The 22488-nt window shown below is 29.7% G+C and overlaps 1 protein-coding gene across 1 annotated transcript; it reads left to right on the forward strand.

The window, feature by feature from the left end:
- The first annotated feature begins 16825 nt into the window (after window positions 1–16825).
- Window positions 16826–19220, forward strand: LOC115708765 (heavy metal-associated isoprenylated plant protein 6). The gene is made up of 5 exons (XM_030636777.2): window positions 16826–16986; window positions 17138–17309; window positions 17421–17656; window positions 17820–17898; window positions 18252–19220. The coding sequence occupies exons 1-5, from the start codon at window positions 16978–16980 to the stop codon at window positions 18815–18817; spliced, it is 1062 nt and encodes a 353-aa protein (XP_030492637.2). The 5' UTR covers window positions 16826–16977; the 3' UTR covers window positions 18818–19220.
- The last annotated feature ends 3268 nt before the right edge of the window (window positions 19221–22488 follow it).

Below are 22488 nucleotides of genomic sequence, written 5' to 3' on the forward strand. Positions count from 1 at the left end.
ATAGTATTTCTCCAAATACAAGTAAACTCTGTTGTAGATTATCATATCAGTAAAACCCTGTGTCTGATAAATCTAGGAAACTTTATTCACATAGTCATGTTTACTTTCCAATGTGTTGACGGCACAATAAACAGGATCAAGTATGTGAAAAGGGTTTCAGATGAATTTATACATTATGTACATATAATCATGAAATAAATCATGTGAACCATGCAACATTAAATGTTATTTCGATCTATATTAATAAGTAAATCGATTATATTGAAATGAGTTTTATTTAGGGCATAAAACCCAACAAACTCCCACTTGCACTAATATAAAACAAAAAGTGCGTTTCAAATAATCTCAACACCTTGATATACAAATCAAGTGTAGTAGTAGTAAACTCCTCGTAATAGGATCTGAAAAGTTGAATTAACCACAACCTTTTCTCCACCATTACTCTTCCTTTAATCACAAAATCATTGATAATGTGAAATTCCTCTCTATATGTTTACTCTCTTGGGATACTGGATTCTATACCTTTGGCAACTACTTTTGGTTAATCAGGAAATTAACACTAGTAGTTTAAGGCAATTTGGAATGGTGCCAAAGATGTATAGAACTTTCCTTAGACTGAATAAGTAACTTTCAGTTAGCTTTAACATTCAGTCCCTTTCTGGTAGACCTAGAGACTTCAGATAGGTTTTTACACTTCTCCAAAATCACTATTCCACCCCCAGAGTAACCACCATCTTATCAGAAATATTTACTAGCACATAGGCAAATTTCGAAATCTGATATGGTGTAGTCTAAGAGTTTTAAACACACCCTTATAGACTAACATATAGTTCCTCTTCTTAATCTTAAAATTTACTTGATTGTCTTCCAATGTTCTTCTCCTGGATTAATCTGATACCTACTCATTACTCCCACTCAACAGCAGGTGTCTGGTCTAAGGCATACAAAAGCATATCTAAGACCTCTCACTGTTGATATAAGAAATTTTTCCATGGCTTTATCTTTTCTGGAATAGTTGAGACTTTTCCTTAGATAAATAAAATCTATACCTAAGAAGTTGTGAAGCTTCTATAGATTGCCATTAGAAAGAAAATGCTTCAGCATCTTACTAAAGTAAGTTGCTTGCATTAGAGTAAGTAATTACCAGGTATACCACAAGCCATAGGTTTAGATAAACTCAAACCTATAATACTAGGAACAGGAAGTTTTGTTAAGTCCATTGAATGGACTTATAAACGAAAATTTCCTTTTATGTCCTTGTAATAGAAAACTTCAGGTTATTCCATGTGAATGGATTAAACCATAGTTCTATTGGCTTTTCTTCTTAGTTTCTTATCTTGACAATCCATTAATTGTTTAAACTCACAATGGATTTTAATCACTAGTGTCTCCCAAGTCATAAGAAGATGAGTTCCTAGAAACTCTCCCACTACGACAAGGTACCGTGAATTATGTCGAAGAAAACTAAATGGTATTGATCTCTTCGGTTGTGACAAGACAACAGAGGCAGTGGGATCATCATATGTTATATAAGATGATAGAACACTTTTGGAATCAAGAATTAAATATCTCCTTTATTTGCTACTTGTTTTTCCCGGACTTAGTCATTTTCTTAGAAAAGTAGTATTTGTTTGAACAAACACTTTCTTATCTATTGACAATGGGATGGTCCACCCCTAATCACTTAGAATAGCTAAGAAACCATGGTTAACAGTTCTAGCTTTTCTTAAGATTTTGATTAGGTCATCCATGAATCTAGTAATGATTTACATTAAGTATAAAACCATTACATCATTCTGAAATTGTATTACCATAGAAGGATTTAGGCAACGACTAGTAACTAATCATCAACATGCAACTCGAAATTTCTGGGGAGGTAAGTTTGGATATAATTCAAAAATCAATTTAATGATCTTTGAACTGCATATCTACTAACTATTTCTCCACCCCTATCAGTTCGCAAGATCTTTAACCACTTACCTTAATGGTGTTTAACCATTGCTAGAAATTAATGAAATTTTTCAAACATTTCAAATTTCTTTGCATAAGGTATAATCTAGAGTTATCGTTTTAAGAATACAACGAAAAACTCATATCCACCCCTGAATGTACATTCATCTGCGAATGAGATGAACTACTTTCAGTGGATATAGGCATATTAACTCTTTGCAGAGATTGATCTTGTCAAATCCACTATGAACAAGATACAAATGCCATAGATTATGAAAATGTGGTAGTGTCTATGATGACATAGGTTTAGTTACATCAAAGAGTTCTTATAATACTTCAAGTGGATCCTGGTCACAGAATACCTAACTCACATTCCATACAGTTTTAATCCATTAATAAAAGATGGATATTAAACACTTGAGAAAGTGTAACTGTATTGTATTATGGAATTAGAAATTTAAGAAAATTTCTATTTGGAATCTAAAATTAAAGTCAAAGACTTAAATTTATACCAAATATAATGAGTAATTCTATCTTGGACCAGCACTACTAATACAAACTCTAAGTCAGATTTGCCCATACAAGTAGGAAATTTCTAAGATTGAGGATTTATATCAATTGGGAATAGAATTTCGGGATTATAATCATATGCGTCATATAAAATGACATGAAATGATTTATAGACCATTCATCCAATGATATGTTTTGAAAGCTAATTCGAAATGAATAAGCTAAGAGGAATTAGGATAATTTCGTTTAAAATAAGAATCCAACGATGCTTCGATTAGCGAAAGTCAAAGTAATCTTATTTATATAATCTTCTTGTTTTATATCGTAAAAATACTAGTCTAAGGTGTCATCAATTGATGAACAGCTAGATGTCGCATATACAATATTTATCTTTCGAGATCTAACACTATTATGTATGTCTAATGGTGAAAATCCACTAGGGATTTATCTCATTAGATAAACAAGCCAAGTTAGACCAACAATGAAGATTCGAAATTAAACTACAACTTAATAACAGAAAATAACATGGTTCAATATAAATTCATACACAATTCTGAAATTATAAACATATAGTAAGTAGGAATGACAAGTGAAAATACTAAAACTTACAATCCTAAATAATTTCCAAGGTTTTCAACAAACTGATATCAGTGTCCCGTTTAGGCGAGAGTCAAAGCTACCATTCATTGAATAGAGTTGTCAGCTCGTCTAAAATGTTAAACATTCTAGCAACCTTTTATTCGATCAAGATTGGAATTCAGCGTTGTCCCGTTTAGGCGAGAGTCAAGGCAATTCTATCTTATGAGCTTCCACCATTGTTTCATAATTTGCAAGTCAAGTATGGTCGCCACCATTAGGGTGATCCATACCATACAAAACACTTACAAACTACTTATCATGCGAGGTTAAACGGTGTGAAATTGCTAATGAACGTTCCTCCATTAGGGAGGATTACTCACTAAAACAAACGCGGTGTAAAACCCACAATGGAGATCGAATGTCTCTATAATAAAGCTCATTATTTGAAAAGAGTTGTATTTTCTTTTATTCTCTTTATTTATTCTATTTATTTTAAATATATATTTATTTAATTAAAATTTCCAATTCAGAATGAAAAATTCTAAATATAAATTTTAATTTAATATTTATAAATTTTACTTAGATGGATATGAAAATAATATGAATTATTTCCATCTTAGTAATAATTTCCAATAAATATTTAGAAAAAAATATTTAAGTTGTTACAAAATTAATTTAAATTAATTTACAACTCAAATTTAATTTTCTATAAATATATATTGCATTTCGAAAAATTAAAGTATATAAGAATACAATTTTCGAAAAATGCATATTAAAATAAAAAATAAATCCTGGAAAAATTATTCTAATTTAATGTTGGCCCAAAATTAATTAATAAAATTAATTTACAACAAAAAAATATAATTTTCCTATTTAATTAAATATATAAGAAAAAATTTCAAATATTTAAGTAGATGATGAAAATCAACTTAAATATTAATTTTCTATTTAATTAAATACACTAGAAAAATACTTCAAGCAAAAATATCATCTATCTAGATTTTCCTTCGACTAATTAATTCAATTTCTAATAATATACTTTAATTCAATTTATTTTAAATTAATCAATAAATGAAAAAATCATTGATTTAAGTTGATCCAAGAATTAATTAAAATAATTAATTTACAACTTAATCTATTTTTCAAGATAAAATTCGAAATTCTAGCATTTAAGAAATGCAATTTCGAAAATTGATTAATAAAATAAAGAAAAAATATATTTTGAAAATTATTTAAATTTAGTTGAAAAATTAAATTTCAACTAAAAATAATTTTCTATTTAATTAAATGTCATGAAAAAGAAATATTTAAGTATGATGATAAAATCAACTTAGATATTTAATTTTCAAATTAATTAAATGTATTAAATTCAAGAAATAAATAATTAAGTGTAGAGAAGACTTAATTATTAATCTCTAGTTTAATACTAGGAAAAATATACTTAAAATAAATTGTACCAAAATTAATTATTTAAATAATTAATTTCACAATTTATAATATTTTCCTATTTAATATTAGAAATAATAAGTAGTCTAGAAATAACTATCTAGAAAATATCTTATTTGACTAAGTATCTTTTCCACAAAATTTGAAAAAATATCTAATTTAAGTTGTACTAGAAAAATCTAGAACTTAAATATTTTCAAATTTAAATTTAATTAAATATCAAAAATTAAGTTGTAACCACTTAATTTGAAAATATTCCATTTTAAGTTAATATTTGAAAAGATATTAACTTAAAAAAAATATCTAAAGAATCTTAATAACCAATGCCTAAAATTCCTCAACTTAATTTTGAAATTTTGAATTCAAAAGATATTCAGCTTTAAGTTGGTTAGTTGAAGATAACTAAATATCAACTTAAATAGGAATATTTAATGAAAAATTTAAATTAAGTTCCAGAAAGAATCTAGATGGTTATAATTCTATATTTAATTAAATACAAGAAAATACATATAGTTTAGCTTAGAATAAAAAATTCCTTAAACTATATTTTTCTTAAATTAATTTCAAAATAAATGAAATTAATTATGTTGCTAATCAATTTTATTAGGTTAAACTAGTTTAATTAACCTAGTACAGTCATTCAAATCAGGCAAATGGGCCTTCACAATTGGGGTGGTTTGTGTGAGGGAGTCTTTGGGTTCAGTATGTCGTACCCACTTCTATGGCTCCCAACTCTCACACAAGGCCCAAAAGAGAGGAATTTAACCTTAATAAGAACAACTGTTATTAATTGAATAAGCCCAAAACTAAATGGGCCTAAATAAAATCTATCAATGACTATGACATTTTATTTAGCAACATTAACCTATATGCATCTATAATAAAATTAAACACATAGGCTCACACAGGCACACTTTGGATGGGTCCTATCATGTTGCTAGGTCATACACAGATGAAAGAAGATTGTAAATATACCTGTTACAAATTATTATCTTGACCAAGGGAGCCATCAGATCATTAGATCTGGCAAAAAGTAACCATGGCTATTTGCAATCAAGTAATAATAGGTTTTAAAAACTTACACACAAGCTAAAACACATACTCCTGCAACAGGGTTAGCTGGATAGTTGGATGTAGGATTTATTTAATAAATATTTAATTTCGAAAATAATTAATTAAATAAAAAAAATAAAAAATTTCGAAAATTTTTAAAAATTCGAAATTAAAAAAAAATTTAAAATTAAACCTACAATTTTTGAAAAATTAGGTTTCAACCAACCTAAATATCATTTCAAAAATTTGCTAACTACTTTTAAATTTTAAATGTTATTTTATAAATAAAAATTAAATAAAAAATTAGAAAAGATAAATAAATATCTTTTTCAAATTTTAAATGTAATTTAAATAAATAAAATAACAAAATTTAAAAAAAAATTAGCAAAATATCTTATATCATTTAAAAATTACATAATTATAAATATCTTATTTTTAAATTTAAAATAAGATAAGATATAATCAAATTTTAAAATAAGATAGATTTTTAAGCAAAAAGATAAATACTAATTCTATTCGAATTCAAATTACACTAATATCTTGAATTAATTTAAAAAAAATTAAATTAATTCAAAATGATAATTAGAATTGAATTAGGAATAGTAATAGTATATATACAAAACCATACAAAAAATTGGAAGTTAATTCCATGAAAAAGTATGAAAAATTGAAGAAAAAGGAAAAAATCCGAAACTGTACGGACAGTTCTGCGATCGTGAGAAACTATGAGACAAACCGATTTTGTCAAATCTTCAAAAAATCATAACTAATTCAAATAAAATCCAAATTGAGTTCTGTAAAAGGCTAACTTGCTTAATTTTTTCCATACTATCCAATAAAAATAATTCCAGAAACGAAATCACAATTATTTTTCACGAAAATTTCACAAACATCAATCAATCATCAAATAACACTCAATACAACATGATACCATCCAAAGAACATACAAACAATCGTTTTAAAGTCCAAATTTCTTGCAAATAAATCAATTACCATGGCTCTGAGGCCAGTTGTTGGATTTTATTTTACCAGGATCTTAGATCTACTCACAGGTATGTTTATTAACAACCTAAATATGAACTTTCTAAAACGATAAATTAAACACATATAAAGTTTAAGAAACCTTACATTGGGTGCAGCGGAATAATATGACTCCTTCCGTTCAGATATCTAGCCCTTGATTCCTTTCTGTAGCAGAGCATTATAAATATACGAACACGGATCTCTTTCTCTGAATCCTTGATCTTTGAATCTCCTTTGCTGATGATCTTTCTTCACGATCTTCCTCACTATGATTGAGGTATCACTTGATGTGTGTGGGCACTACTCTAATCACTAAGAGAGGTTCGAAATATTGAGGAAGAAAAGAGAGAGAGAGTGGCGGCTAGAGAAGAGAGTGGAGGCTCAGGTTTTTCTGATTCAGAAAGTGTGTTGTTTTCCTGAAGCCTTCACTATCTATTTATAGCATTCCTCTAGGGTTTGATTTGAATTATATGGCATTAAAATAATGAAAAAATCATTTAAAAAAGATAACACAAGTGGCCGGCCCTATGCTAGGTGGACTGGGCCTTGATTTTTGCAATTTTGCAATTTTACCACTTTTGTATCTGATTTTCTCAAAAATGCCAATTTCCTAATTCAATCATTTAAATGCCAATTCTAACTATTTAATAACTATAAATAATTATTAAATAATATTGTCATTTATCATATTTATTAATTGAACCGTACAAAGTATCATAATTAACAAATATGCCCCTATAAACTCTTTCTTTACAATTTCGCCATTACTTAGTGAAAATTTCACAAATAGACATAGTCTAATTCGTGAATTATAATTGATTAATCAAAACCAATTACATGAGTCTTACAAGCAATATTATCTCAACTAGTGGGGGGACCATGGGTCTATATAACCGAGCTTCCAATAAGTAGATCAAGAATTTAGCACTAAAATTCACTAACTTATTAATTCTTCGTTGAATCCACGCATAGAACTTAGAATTGCACTCTCAGTTATATAGAATGCTCTATATGTTCCACCATATAGACACATCATTAGTTATCCATTGTTATAATCCTAATGTGATCAATGATCCTCTATATGAATGATCTACACTGTAAAGGGATTAAATTACCGTTACACCCTACAATGTATTTATTCCTTAAAACACTTGACCCCGTATAAATGATATTTCAGCTAATGTGAAATGAGTACTCCACCATTTATGTTCGTTTGGTCAAGCTCGAAGGAGATCATCCTTTGCTTACTATTCGCCGAGAAGCTATAGATTCCATGTTTATGCTAGCGCTCCCACTCAATTGCACTACCGTGTTCCCAAAATGTACGTATCACCCTGACCTAAAAGTAGGCTTAACTAACAAATCAAAGAACACGAATAGCCTCTCGAGATTGAGCCTAAACATATCAGGATTAAGATCATTTGATCTAGGATCAACTAGGCGATATTGACTTGAATAGATATTACGGTAAGTTTAATAAATCTAAGTCAAAGTTCAATATCGGTCCCTTCCGATGCATACTCCATGCATCCAACCTGAGCTTTACTTTAACCAATGTTCTGGAAAGAACATAGTATTTCTCCAAATACAAGTAAACTCTGTTGTAGATTATCATATCAGTAAAACCCTGTGTCTGATAAATCTAGGAAACTTTATTCACATAGTCATGTTTACTTTCCAATGTGTTGACGGCACAATAAACAGGATCAAGTATGTGAAAAGGGTTTCAGATGAATTTATACATTATGTACATATAATCATGAAATAAATCATGTGAACCATGCAACATTAAATGTTATTTCTGATCTATATTAATAAGTAAATCTGATTATATTGAAATGAGTTTTATTTAGGGCATAAAACCCAACAGATCATTCATATAGAGGATCAGTGATCACATTAGGATTATAATAATGGATAACTAATGATGTGTCTGTATGGTGGAACATATAGAGCATTCTATATAACTGAGAGTGCAATTCTAAGTTCTATGAGTGGATTTAACGAAGAATTAATAAGTTAGTGAATTTTAGTGCTAAATTCTTGATCTACTTATTGGAAGCTCGGTTATATAGACCCATGGTGCCCGCACTAGTTGAGATAATATTGCTTGTAAGACTCATATAATTGGTTTTGATTAATCAATTATAATTCTCAAATTAGACTATGTCTATTTGTGAATTTTTCACTAAGTAAGGACGAAATTGTAAAGAAAGAGTTTTAGGGGCATATTTGTTAATTATGATACTTTGTATGGTTCAAATAATAAATATGATAAATGACAATATTATTTAATAATTATTTATAGTTATTAAATAGTTAGAATTGGCATTTAAATGGTTGAATTTGAAAATTGGCGTTTTTTAGAAAATCAGATGCAGAAAAGATAAAACTGCAAAATTGCAAAAAGTGAGGCCCAAATCCACTAAGCATCAGCCACTTTTGTAGGCAATTTAAACTGATATTTTCATTATTTTAATGTCAAATAATTGAAACCTAACCCTAGTGGAATGCTATAAATAGATAGTGAAGGCTTCAGGAAAATTACAATTTTTCTGACACTTTCTGAATCAGAAAAACCTGAGCCTTCTCTCTCCCTATCTCTGGCCGAACCCACTCTCTCTTTCTTCTTCCTTAAATTTCGAAATTACCTTAGTGTATGAGTAGTGCCCACACACAGCAAGTGATACCTCAATCATAGTGAGGAAGATCGTGAAGAAAGACTTTCAGCAAGAAGGAGGTTTCAGCATCAAAGATTCAGAGAAAGAGATCCATGTTCAGATATTGATAATGCTCTGCTACAGAAAGGAATCAAGGACTAGATATCTGAACGGAAGGAGTCATTATATTCCGCTGCACCCAATGTAAGGTTTCCTAAACTTTATATGTGTTTATTTCATCGTTTTAGAAAGTTCATATTTAGGGTGTTAATCAACATACTTGTGAGTAGATCTAAGATCCAGGTAAAATAATTTCCAACAGGTACTAGGCGAGGATTCCTCTGGTTCCTTGCCGAGTCCAGCAGTCATTGCCTTGGGATGCACGTGAATACCTGCCGCCTCCATGGCTTTTTGCATGGCTAGCATCACTTCTTGCATTTTTTGATTTTGTGCTTTTTGGGCTTCGATCTCGGCTTCGTGATCGATAGCTTTTTGCCTTAGAAGCACCAACTCCGAGTAGCTACCTTCATCGTAGGCATACTCGTCGAGGTTTCCCTTGTAGTCATCATCAGGAATTCCTTCTTCTTCCTCAGAACCTCAGCTGCTCTTGAGGCTACATCCTCCTCATTTGGATCTTGAGCATCTTCTAGTGGGCGAGGTTGTCGAGTACTTCTAGTCTCCACCATTTTTGTAAAGTGAAGTGTATTTTTGCAGAAGCTTTCTTCAACTCTCAATGAAAGCACCAAAATGTTGACCGAGGTTTTTGGCAACTGATAAAATATTATGAGTTTAGAGAGCTGTAAGAAAATTAGAGAAGGATTTTTACGTGGTTGGGGCGTTAATAAGCCTTAGTCCACGAGTCTTGGTTGTTTATGGATGTATTTAATACAGAGAATGTATTTGGTGAGTGTCTCACTCTTATAAATACAGAGAATGTTCTTGGTGAGTATTTACTTTTCTTGCTCTTATGCAACCTAAGATTCTCGATCCCATTTAATGAGCTTTGAGGGGGTATTTATAGTGTTTTTGGTGGGGTGATCCCCAGAACTATTGTACAAGTGTATCTGTAAGTATCCATAAAGTTGAGCATTCCCAATGAATATACCATGAGTAATGCATGGTCAAATCCCTAGGTGTTGTAGGGCTTTTATGTGGAATGTCCTTATTGTCTTTTGACTGATGTGACTCTTCACAGTGTAGCCGTCGATAGACTTAAATGATCATTACTTTGTAGCTGCATATTGGGAGTTGTGCCGTCAGATTTTATTGCGTGTAGCAGTCCCAACACGCTTCCTCCCATGCGACATTAAATGCGACTTGATTGCTCAGGGGAAGCCTGACACCTCGCGGAGATGCCTTAGTGTTACTTGGGCTTCCGGGAGCGTATGGGGCTCCCTATGTCTTCTCCAGGAGGCATGTCCCGGATGCTGCCTTATTACATAAAGACTTAGCAAATAATTTGAATGTTAAGCTGTTTGATCCACGTGTCCTTGTCTGGTTGGTCCACGTATATTGGGAAAAATCAGGGGCGACATTTACTGTTAACACTCACATGCAATTTTATATTGTTTACTTATGTAACTTATTATTTTAAAAATATATTCTTCTGGTTTAATCATTGTATAATAAAAAGAATAGGTTTTTTAAAATAAAAAAAGAACAAAACATTAAATAAGTAGGACCCACGGTATATATATATATATTTTTTTATGAGTACCCACAGTATAAATTAATAACAATCTTTTACACTACTCTACATTGTAATGGCTATATACCTCCTTTTATATCCACAAAAATATAGTGAGACTTATTTTATAATAAATCCTCACAGATAAAGCATTTTTAAAATTTCTCACCTTAGAAAAATCTTATATATATTATAATAATAATCTTTTACACTACTCTACATTGTAATGGCTATATACCTCCTTTTATATCTACAAAAATGTAGTATGACCTATTTTATAATAAATCCTCACAGATAAAGCATTTTTAAAATTTCTCACCTTAGAAAAATCCTATATATATGTTATATAATATATTGTGCTATCTTTTTCATCAACCTTACTTATATGTATAATATATATAGTGTATATATGTTGTAATTTATTTAATCATTCTTTTTTTATTAGTCTTTGTATTTTATATATGTTGTGGACATTGTCTTACATAGAATAAATGGTAGAGAATTGAGCCATATATAAGAACATGGGCTACTCCACTCATAGCCAATTGGTTTTGAGATGGACCCCCATGATTTTCAAGATGGTATCAGAGTCATATCCGTTGCAGGTAAGTCCATGTCCATTCTGATACGGTTCAAGATTGATGAGCAAAAAATAGCCATCATCTTGAGGGGGAATGTTATGGACATTGTCCCACATAGAATAAATGGTAGATAATTGAGCCATATATAAGAACATGGACTACTCCACTTATTTTCAATTGGGTTTGAGATGGAACCCCATGATTCTCAACAATATTGCAATTGTAGTGTCTTTATTTTTGTTCCTTGATATAATAAAATCTCTAATTAATCATATAAATATGGGTAAATACCATTTTAGACCCTCTGTTTTACAAAAGTTACCAATTGGACCCTGTGTTTTGTTAAATGACAAAGTGGACCCTGTATTTTCTAAAATAGTACAAATAGGACCCTGAATTGAATTTTTGTCAAAATAAAGTTTAATTATAATCCGATCTAAAAATGCTATGACAAATCTGTTTACATTTTTTTGTATCTGTTCGTATTAAGCATTGTCCTCAAGTTGGTTGTATTTAAAATAAAGTTGTCAAAAATTAAGCTCAGGGTCTTATTTTTATTATTTTAGAAAATACAAGGTCTATTTTGTCATTTAACAAAACACATGATCCAATCTATAACTTTTGCAAAACACAAGGTCCAAAATAGTATTTACCCTATAAATATATACATAAAATTTGCACTCAATACTACACTAAATAGTATAACATATAAATAAATGTATAGTTTATAATGGTTTGGATAGATATCAGTGGATAACTAAAAATAATTAGGTATTTGTATTACTATTATCACTCATTCCAAAGAAAAAAAAATTGTAATTTATAAATCTCTAAATCCTTAATCTTTCCATTCGTCAAAAAAAAAAAAAAAAGAAATTCTATCTTTCCTTATGCTTACTCTCATTTATTCTGTTGATCTTGTCCCTAAATATTTCATTTTATGTTCGTACTATTTTTCATAATTTCTTTTTTGATATTCTTAAGAAACTTAATTTTTTATTTTTTCCTCATGATGATAGCTCGATCAAGTCATCATACAATTATGAAAATGTTCCATTAAAATATCAATTCCTTAGTAATAATCACTATATTGATAATGATCAAAGGTAGATTCATTATGTAATAACCAAAGCACCAAAACTAATAAAATAAAATAAAAAAATGCGCACACCAAGCTAGGCCAAACGTATTCAAACATCATTTAGTTTCAAAAAAATATTTGTTTAATATAACAAAATTATAATAAAAGTTTGAAAACGTGATTCAATAGTTTGATCAAGAAGCTCACTATATTATATTTTATATAAAATATATATGTAATTCATTGAAAACTAAAAAGTCAAACTCTTTTCACACAATTTTGACCATTGATAAACTCAAGTTTTAACAATTAGTGGTCAGCACGAACCGTGTAGATTCCTCTCATGGAAGTGAAACAGTGGAAGCAATGCCCTAGTAACATAAAAATGTCATGGCATAGTTTTACCATAGTACCCCTGTCGGGTGGAGGAGACCAAAAACCGTGTGTCAGTGTCAATGGTAAAGGGACCAGCCAGCGGAGAAAATAAAGGAAACCTTCATCAACAAGGATGCGGGTTACATCGGTCATTTCATAATTATATACAAAAAGTCAAAAATGGGCCGCTCTTTGTCATCAAGCCCAAGTAGCCCATTAATGCCGATTTGCCATATTAGTCTAACCAGCCGGCAAACAGCAACCCAATTGCGACAACACTGACGTCATCTCATTAATACCAAATATTACCTTACGGTTTACTGCAATTCAATTACTATTCATAATAAATAACGTATATTTACCATTATTTTGGCATATATGGGTATAGATTACTGATTTATATGATATTGCTCTAAGTTGCATTACATAACCATTAGAAACAAAATTGAGCATTGCTATTAAGTATTAATGGGGCCTAACACATTCTTAATATATACGTGTTGTGATTAGTTATCAATATTTCCTAATAGCTATTATATTAAATTATATAGGACTCGATACTTAGTTGGATCAATAGCGATATTAACATATAAGAGGGTGCTAAGCACCCCTGATACCCTTTAACATTTCTCAAAAGAATTATAGTACTTGATATAATACACGAAGTAATGCTGTTCAATAATTATGATATAATACATTTGTCCCACTAGATTTTCCGGATAAGGTTTTTAACGAGACAACTTTAAAATAATTATGAATATGATATATATTGCACTCTTTTTCTTAAGCTCAGATTTTGTCCCACTAGGTTTTCCTAACAAAGTTTTTAACGAAACAACTTTAAATTATGCTAACATACTTGCACTATATGAAACAAGTAGAGAATGTGTGAGAGTGAGATCATGACATAACATATTCGGAAAACATATTAATTACACTAAATTAAAAAGTATCAACACCAACAATTCTCTATGAGGATAATATTGCTTGTAATGTTCAACTAAAAAGAGAGTACATTGAAAAAAAAATATAATTAAAATACATTTCACAAAATTCTTTACTATACATTTCAAGAGTGTCCAACATAATCAATGAAGTGTCAATCTTGCATACTTATTTATAATGCTATTACAAACATCAATATTTGAGAAGATGACATATATATAAGATCGATCAGAATTCGTTGATTAGAAAATTTTACGAATGCCTAAATGAGAAAAATTTAATTCATTGGCCTAGTTTTTCTTAATAGATTTTCTGGCAAGATTTTTAATGAGACAATTATTATGACATAGTGTTATGAAATATTATATAAATATGTATGTCTAAATCACCCAAATCAATAATACCATAAATATTATTGTACTTCCTTTTATTTCATTGATTTAGTAATCATCTGCTTCCGGAAGAAATCGAAGAATTTCTTGGGAATCCTACAAGATCCATTCGTTCTTTTTTCTTTGACAGATGGTCAGATTTTTTTTTTTTTTTTTGCTAATTTTTAGCTTATTTAGGTAAGATAGAATAGATTCAAAATTATCTCGAGATAATATAATTGTAACCGATATATCCGACCTCACACACTTGGTTGGAAGGCCTGCCTGTTCGTCTTCTACCCTATCATATGGTGTCTATTGCCAGATGAAAGAGTCCTAAGAGCAGGACATCTGCTCATCAGTGGTCAACATTTAGGAAGCGGTCTTCTTCCCGAACAGCGGAAGGAAGATCAGAATGAATGTGCTTTCCCCTTCAACTGGGTATTCCCTTAAAAGTAGGCTGCCTTAACAAGGAAGACTGTAGACCCCTAGGCTAAGCTATTTCATAACCTTAGTGTAGTCTCAATCCATAGTTGATCGTACCTTAGCCTAAATGTTAGGCTTCGTTCCGTAGTTTCATTTATTCAAAAGACCCTAATTCATTCAAATGCATCTATGAGTTCACCCCATTAAAATATAAAAAAATTCCATTGAAATATAGAAAAATCTCATTTACTCTCTCATTTTCTTCTTCTCTTTATTTTCTCTTCTCTTATTTCTTTCTTTATAATCAATATTATTTTATAACAAAAATAAAGTAAAATTATTGTTATTTCCCTAATATTATTTATAAATTAAATTTAAATATATGATATTAATTGAAGTGCATTACATTTTATGCAGATATTGGACACTTAAAATAATGTACCATACCAATAATCTTCAATTTATTAATCGAAGAAAAAAATTGAATTGGTATAATGCATATATTACACAAAATTCTCCACTTCTTTATGGAAATAAGGACATTCATATTGCTATATAATATGCAATAATAATTTGATAATTGTATTTAAATTTTAGTGATTTCAAAATCCAAAAAGTTATACCATTCAGCCAATTTTAGAGTAAAAAGAGCCTAAATAATTAACAATAATTAGCTTTTAAAATTCTATCAAAATTTCCAAAAATTATACATCACTTGAATTAATACATTATTACCTTGACTTCTAAAATGTCAAGACCGCACGTAAGTACCACTTTAGACAATTAGTATTAGTATATTTTAATGAAAAGGAGAAACTTCAAACTTAAGAATCTTAAAAATAAAATAAAGATTCTAAAATTATTTTTTAGGGTGGATTTGAAAAACTATAATTTGACATGTTTATCTGTAATTACACTATAATTATATATGTAGAAGTATTTTCAAAAAAAAAATATATATATATAATTAGAAGTAATTAAAGAGTTTGAATTATACTTTTAAATTCTTATGAACCAATAAAAAAGTGTAATTACAGTATATAATTACTTAAAATTTTCTATTTTAAACATCAATTACTAAAAATATATTATCTTCTCATATAATTACTAACTATTTAGTAAAATAATATATTTGGAAATTCATATTTAATTAATTACTACCTCATATTTAAATACACATTATATTTTAAAATATAGTATAATAATTACTAATAATTACATAGTTACTTTTAAAAACATCCTTTAATAAAATTGTGTCATTTTTTTTATTGCTGGTTTACTTTAATGTTTCTTAAGCTTTATATGCTTGCTGTTTTATTTTTGGAAATAATTAAGTATTAAAATTTTGCATCGTTTTATTGTTTTTCACACCTTTATTTATTTAAAAAAAATCGTTATTTCACCGTTTTTTATTATGATATGTTATTGTTTAGCTGTTTGGTATAAATCGTGATAAATATAGTAATTTTTTTTTTTTTTTATATTAGTAGTTTTTTCTACTATTATTTTTGATAAATATAATAGTTGTAGTTGAGAAATTTAGATGACAATGTTAATTTGGTGTTTATTTAAATTAGCATGTGTATGATTACATCTATACATAATCCCATTATATATATTATAGATTTTTTTTTATAATAAAAAATAATAGCACCGATACTACACTCGTGGAAGATTGTCCTAAATCTTTCTATGATTTTAAATCACTATTTCTAAATGTATATATAAGCATTATGTCAATAATTTATAAATGTTAAGAAATAAAAAGAATGGCCATTATCAAACAGCTGTTCAATATTTGTTTTTTTTTTTAAATAAAATAAAATCAAACAGCTGTTTATTAATTAGTGAATGAAGCTCCACAATTTTCTTATTTTAATAAACGCTAGTTACTATTTTTCTGAAGAGGAACGAAGTTGTAATTACAATTGTATAATGATTCTTCTTAATTCACAAGTAAATAATTTTGGGAAACAAAAAAGAAAATTGGTGAACAGAAGCAGCCTAATTATGACCTATTGAATAAAAGTAAATACCGAAAATAACCCTAATAAGTTATTATGTCCATGATGCCGTTAAAGATGATATGACATACATACATACATACATCAAATCCCTCATCCCAACAAACCCAACTCGGTCCTTGGGCCTATATAAGACAACCGCAACCTCTTTTTCCTCTCTCCAATACAACTCTTCAATTTTGAACAAGTCTTTCCTTTTACAATCTTCCATATTCATATTCCTATTCTTATCAAGTATCAAATCTAATACTCCTTTCTCTACACTCATGGGCGAGGTTAGTACACCTCACTGAACTCCATTTACTCCTTTCAATTCTATAATCTTCAATCCCTAGTTTTAATTAGAACTGATATATATGTCAGAGATGTGTTTTTCTTTTGTTTTTTTTGCTATATTAATTTGTTTTGCTTAATTAACAATGGCAGCAAAAGGAAGCCGCAAAGAATGACGGAGATAAAAAACCTGCCGCCGCCGCCGTTGCTCCTGATGCCGGCGCCAAGAAGGACGACGGACCAGTCCCCATCGTTCTGAAGCTTGATCTACATTGCGAGGGTTGCGTTAAGAAAATTAAACGAGCAATCACTAAGAGTTTCCAGGGTAATTATTCAAATTTTTTGTTTTAGACGAAGGGAAATTGAAATTGCAATTGTTAAAATATATGATTGAAAAATTAGGTTTTTATTAATTGTGTACAATTTTTGGTTATAGGTATTGATAAGGTGACTGGTGACATCGGTGCTAATAAACTGACCGTAATCGGGAAAGTGGATCCGGTAGCCGTTAAAGAGAAGGTGGAGCAAAAAATCAACAAGAAAGTTGAGCTTGTCTCTCCTTTGCCGAAGAAAGATGCCGGAGGTGATAAGAAACCGGAAGAAGCTAAACCGGCGGCGGAAAAGAAACCCGCCGAGGAGAAGAAGCCTGCCGAAGTTCAAAAGCCAAAACAGGTAATAAAACATCACACGAGCCACACCATTATTAGAGTCAATGATGAAATTTCCTGTGTATTTGGTTTGGAACTCTTATATTCCTTTCACTGAGTTTCCATGACTTTTTACTCACATTTAAAAAAATCGAAATTAATTTTATTTATTTTTTATTTGTGAACAGAGTACGGTGGTTTTGAAGATCAGGTTGCATTGCGAGGGTTGCATACATAAAATAAAGAAAATTATCTCCAAAATCAAAGGTATGATATGTTACCTTTCATTTAATTTATTATTATTTTTTTCTTAATATTAATAAAATATCAAACAATAATATAATAAAGTATGGAAAACGATGAAGATGATTAGATGGTGATATACTGAACCGCCTTATATATTAAATTAATAATATATAAGTAGAATTACCCTTTTAGAAGCCAAGTGAGTTAGGCGGTGGTTCAATTTCTCATAAGTAGGTTAAATGTACCCTTTAACATTTTGTGGTAACGTTAAAATAAAATTCAGAGATAACCCTTCGGCAAAGAGTTGAATGAAATAAAGTGAGGGGTAGTTTAGTAATTTTGTGTGTTAACGATGTAAAACTTTATGAATGCAGGAGTTGAATCAGTAGAGATTGATGGTGGCAAAGATTTGGTTACCGTGAAGGGCACGATGGACGTGAAAGAGCTTTCTCCTTATCTCCAAACTAAGCTCAAGAGAAGCGTAGACGTGGTTCCTCCGCCGGCTAAGAAAGACGACGGTGCTAAGGCTCCCGCCGGTGATAAGAAAGACGCCGGTGCCGGTGATAAGAAGGGCAAAGATGCCGCACCTGCACCTGCCGGTGAAGAAAAGAAGAAGGAAGAGAAGAAAGAAGGAGGTGGGGAAAAGAAAGCCGATGGAAAAGCCCCAGCCGCCGCCCCGGTCGCCGAGGCTCCGGCTACGATTGTGAACAAGATGGAGTATTTTGGGTACGGTCAGCCATCGGCGATGTATTATGAGGATCCTGTTTCGGCTCACAACCGTTACGTTATGGAGGCCCACGCGCACCAGGCGTTCGTGAATGACAACTACGCAGCGAACCACGGTTATCCGATGAACAATGGCTACGGCGTTCCTATGGACCCTTACCACGCGCCTCAAATGTTCAGTGACGAAAATCCTAATGCATGTTCCGTAATGTGATCGATGACCGTTCGATGGATCCTACGGCTAAAATTGGAGATTGGGTTATTCATAGGGTACTAAAATTCAAGCTGTAAATAATAATAGTACTAATAAACATATAAAAAAGGAGTAAATATTATATGTAATAGAGAAACGACAGGGAAATGATGAACAAAAGGACATAGGCGAAATTACTGAGGGAGAGACAAAATACAAGAATTTTCTTTATTTTGTCGTTTTTTCTTATTAGATAGGGGTTTGGTTAAACTAAGCCGGCTCGTGGTGGTGAAAGCTGGTTTCAGTTGGTGGTTTGGTTGGTATGGTGGTGGTTGTTTGTTACTTTTGTTTTTTGTTTAAAAAATTTTGATGTAATTTTTTAACTAATATAAATAATATCGTTAATTACAAAATTAAACAAAAACAATGGATTGTTTATTATGATCTTGTAAGAGCACACTTCTAGAATTTTCATACCATTTTAATTTTTAAGATCAAATTATGTATTATACTCGTGTGTATTAAATTTCACACTATTAAATTTATGTTAATTTATTACAATTTTTTTTCTTTTATACTTTTTTTTTTTCAATTTATTTTAAAAAGAGCCCTATTGAGTAGTTAGACATTTGTAGTGCTTGGCACATTCTAAAGGTGGTAATGTTTGTATTAGCTAAAATTTAATAAACAAGTATATACAATTGAAATAAATAATAGGGTGATTCTACAATGTATCTCTTTAAAAGGGATGTACTGATGCACCTTCTACTTATTTCGACATTCAGAAAAAACATTTAGTCTAATTTTTTTTTTTCATATTCATATACATTATAGCTATTTAAGATATCTTACAAAATTTTGAGAGATTCAGAATAATTTACAATATAGAAAACAATGTTCAAATAGTCTATTTTACACGCGTATAAAATAAAATAGTCACGCGTGTAACACACTATTAGAATGTAATTTTCGGCATGTTAAATTTTTTTAAATTTCTTAAAATTTTGTAATGTCTTAAATAACTATAATTTACATGACCATGAGAAAAAATTTGACTAAAAAATTATTTCGGATACTGAAACAGACAGAAATGTATCAGTGTATCCCTTTTAAGGGGTGCATTATAGAATTTCCCGAAATAATATAATGATAAATAGAATATTATTCCGACAAATCAATTACCAATTAATTAATTCATTTGGTTCTAATTTTTTTTTTTCGACATATCCTTTAGTTCTATTTGATTAATAAAAATTGTTGGAGAAAAAGTAATAAATAAAATAAGAAAATGATTAAAATTCAAAGAAATATAAATAATAAATATATGGATTATTATGATCCCGAACTATTTTTATTTTACTTCCTATATTTTTATAGTAAGTTTAATCACAAAGATAACATTAAGCATAACAACTAATAGAATCATACAAACAACTTAAATATTTTCGTCCTCAATCAATTTGCATCCCTAATAATTAGAGCATATTCAAATCTTATCTTCTAGAATTTTAATTTGAATTCATAGATAATATAGATGGCGAGTAAATAATTATAGAATTAAAACAGATTTTAATTGAATTAAGAGAAGAAGATGAAATTGAATAGCTATATTAATCCATAAAATAAATTCAAGTGGTTCACATAATAATCTTTGAAAGAAAATTAGTTCATAATAGTCCAACACAATAAAGAGTCATTAATGAAAAATATTAAAAATAAAGATAGATGAGAAAGAACATTGTTTTGAGTTCTTCAATGGTGTCTTCTACTCCTAGCCTTCAACCTATGCTCCAAATTGGCCTCCAAGTTCGAATAGTGTACAAAGCTTTGCCTTCAGCCCTCTCTTTATAGTGAAAATTTGAGTTTCCCAAAAAAATACTAAGGTTGCCGTCTTACAATCGATTTCTTCTTTTCTTTGCTGTTTTTTGAAGTTTCCCATTTTTCAGTTTCTTCCAGCGACGACCAATAGTATTGGTCACAACTCTCTTGGTATAATTCAGAATTGGACAATTTAAAATATTTTGGAAAGTAGAAAGAAAGATCTATAACTTTCATTCAGGAATTTTCTCTAAAAGTGAATGGATCATAGTCAAAAATTGACTTGAAGCTGCAAACATTATTTTCAATCATCAACGAAACGTGTTCAATATAAAAAACTTAAAAATTTTCACCAATTGTAATTTACAACTCCAAAATAGTACGCAAGGAACCATGGTTTTCCGATGAACAATGGCTACGGAGTTCCTATGGACCCTTACCACGTGCCTCAAATGTTCAGTTACGAAAATCCTAATGCATGTTCCGTAATGTGATCGATGGCCGTTCATTTGGATCCTATGGCTACTAATGGAGACTGAGTTATTCATAGGGTACTAAAATTTAAACTGTAAATAATAATAATAATAATAATAAACATATAAAAAAAGAGTAAATATATATGTAGTAGAGAAACGACAGGGAAATAATGAACAAAAGGACATAGGCGAAATTGCTGAGGGAGAATTTTCTTTATTTTGTCGTTTTTTCTTTTTTGATGAGGGGTATGGTAAAACTAATAAGCCGGCTCGTGGTGAAAGCTGGTTTCAGTTAGTGGTTTGGTTGGTATGGTGGTGGTTGTTTGTTACTTTTGTTCTTTAAAAAATTTTGATGTAATTTTTCTACTAATATAAATAATATCGTTAATTACTAAATTAAACAAAAACAATGGATGGACTTATGACTTGTTTATGATATTGTAAGAGCCCTATATTGAGATTTTCACACCATTTTATTTTATTGTGGAGTTTTCACTCAAATTTGATTTAAGAAAGCCAATTATGTATTATATTTGTATGCATTAAATTTCAATTATACGTTGAATTTTAAATTTACACTAATTTAGCACTTTTCTTTTAATTTTATTTTTTTCAATTTATTTTAAAAGAGTGTTATTGAGCAGTTAGGCACCTGTAGTGTTTATAGTACATTCTAAAGATGATGTTTATGATTGGTTATCAATATTTTTTAAAAATTATTATATTAAATTATATTTAACTTAATATTTTTTTTTGAACAATATTTAACTTAATACTTAATTACACACCAATAACAACAATATGACAACAAAGAATATAATTCTTCTAACATTTTTCTTATATAAAAATAATTATAAATTAATTATTGATAATATATTAATTATTGTTGGCTATTTATAATATCATTAAGTGGCTTAGATGAAGACATGTGATGCAATGATGATTTGGAAAGTGGCCCACTAGCTAGCTAGGCTGTTTACTTTCTTTTCTGGGTGATATTTTTCTTAAGCTCAAATTATAATTTGGTAGACTTTGTCTTATTTAAGCCCCCACACATTATATTTATTAGGTAAGATTTGTCTTTCGATTGTGGTGCTCCTATACATGGGATTGGATCAAATGCCTTGTTCTTTGACAAAAAGTTCGATACATATCTTTATTTCTCATATATCTTGAGACATTTTTCGCAAAGTAATAATAGATTGAGCTTTGTTATTGTTGGCACATGATGAGTTTGTGTAGTACATATTAGTCAAGACAAAAAAATTAAAAAAAAAAAAGTAATAAACCTCTCTTGGTACAAAATTTATGACTAATTGGCATGGATGAAAATAATGGAGAAGGTTGGTACTTCGGTAAAAGAGAAAAGTAGCTAGAAAAACAAGCAAACAAAAAAGA

This window comes from Cannabis sativa, chromosome 3 (genome assembly GCF_029168945.1).
Source record: "Cannabis sativa cultivar Pink pepper isolate KNU-18-1 chromosome 3, ASM2916894v1, whole genome shotgun sequence".
Taxonomy (NCBI): Eukaryota; Viridiplantae; Streptophyta; class Magnoliopsida; order Rosales; family Cannabaceae; genus Cannabis; species Cannabis sativa.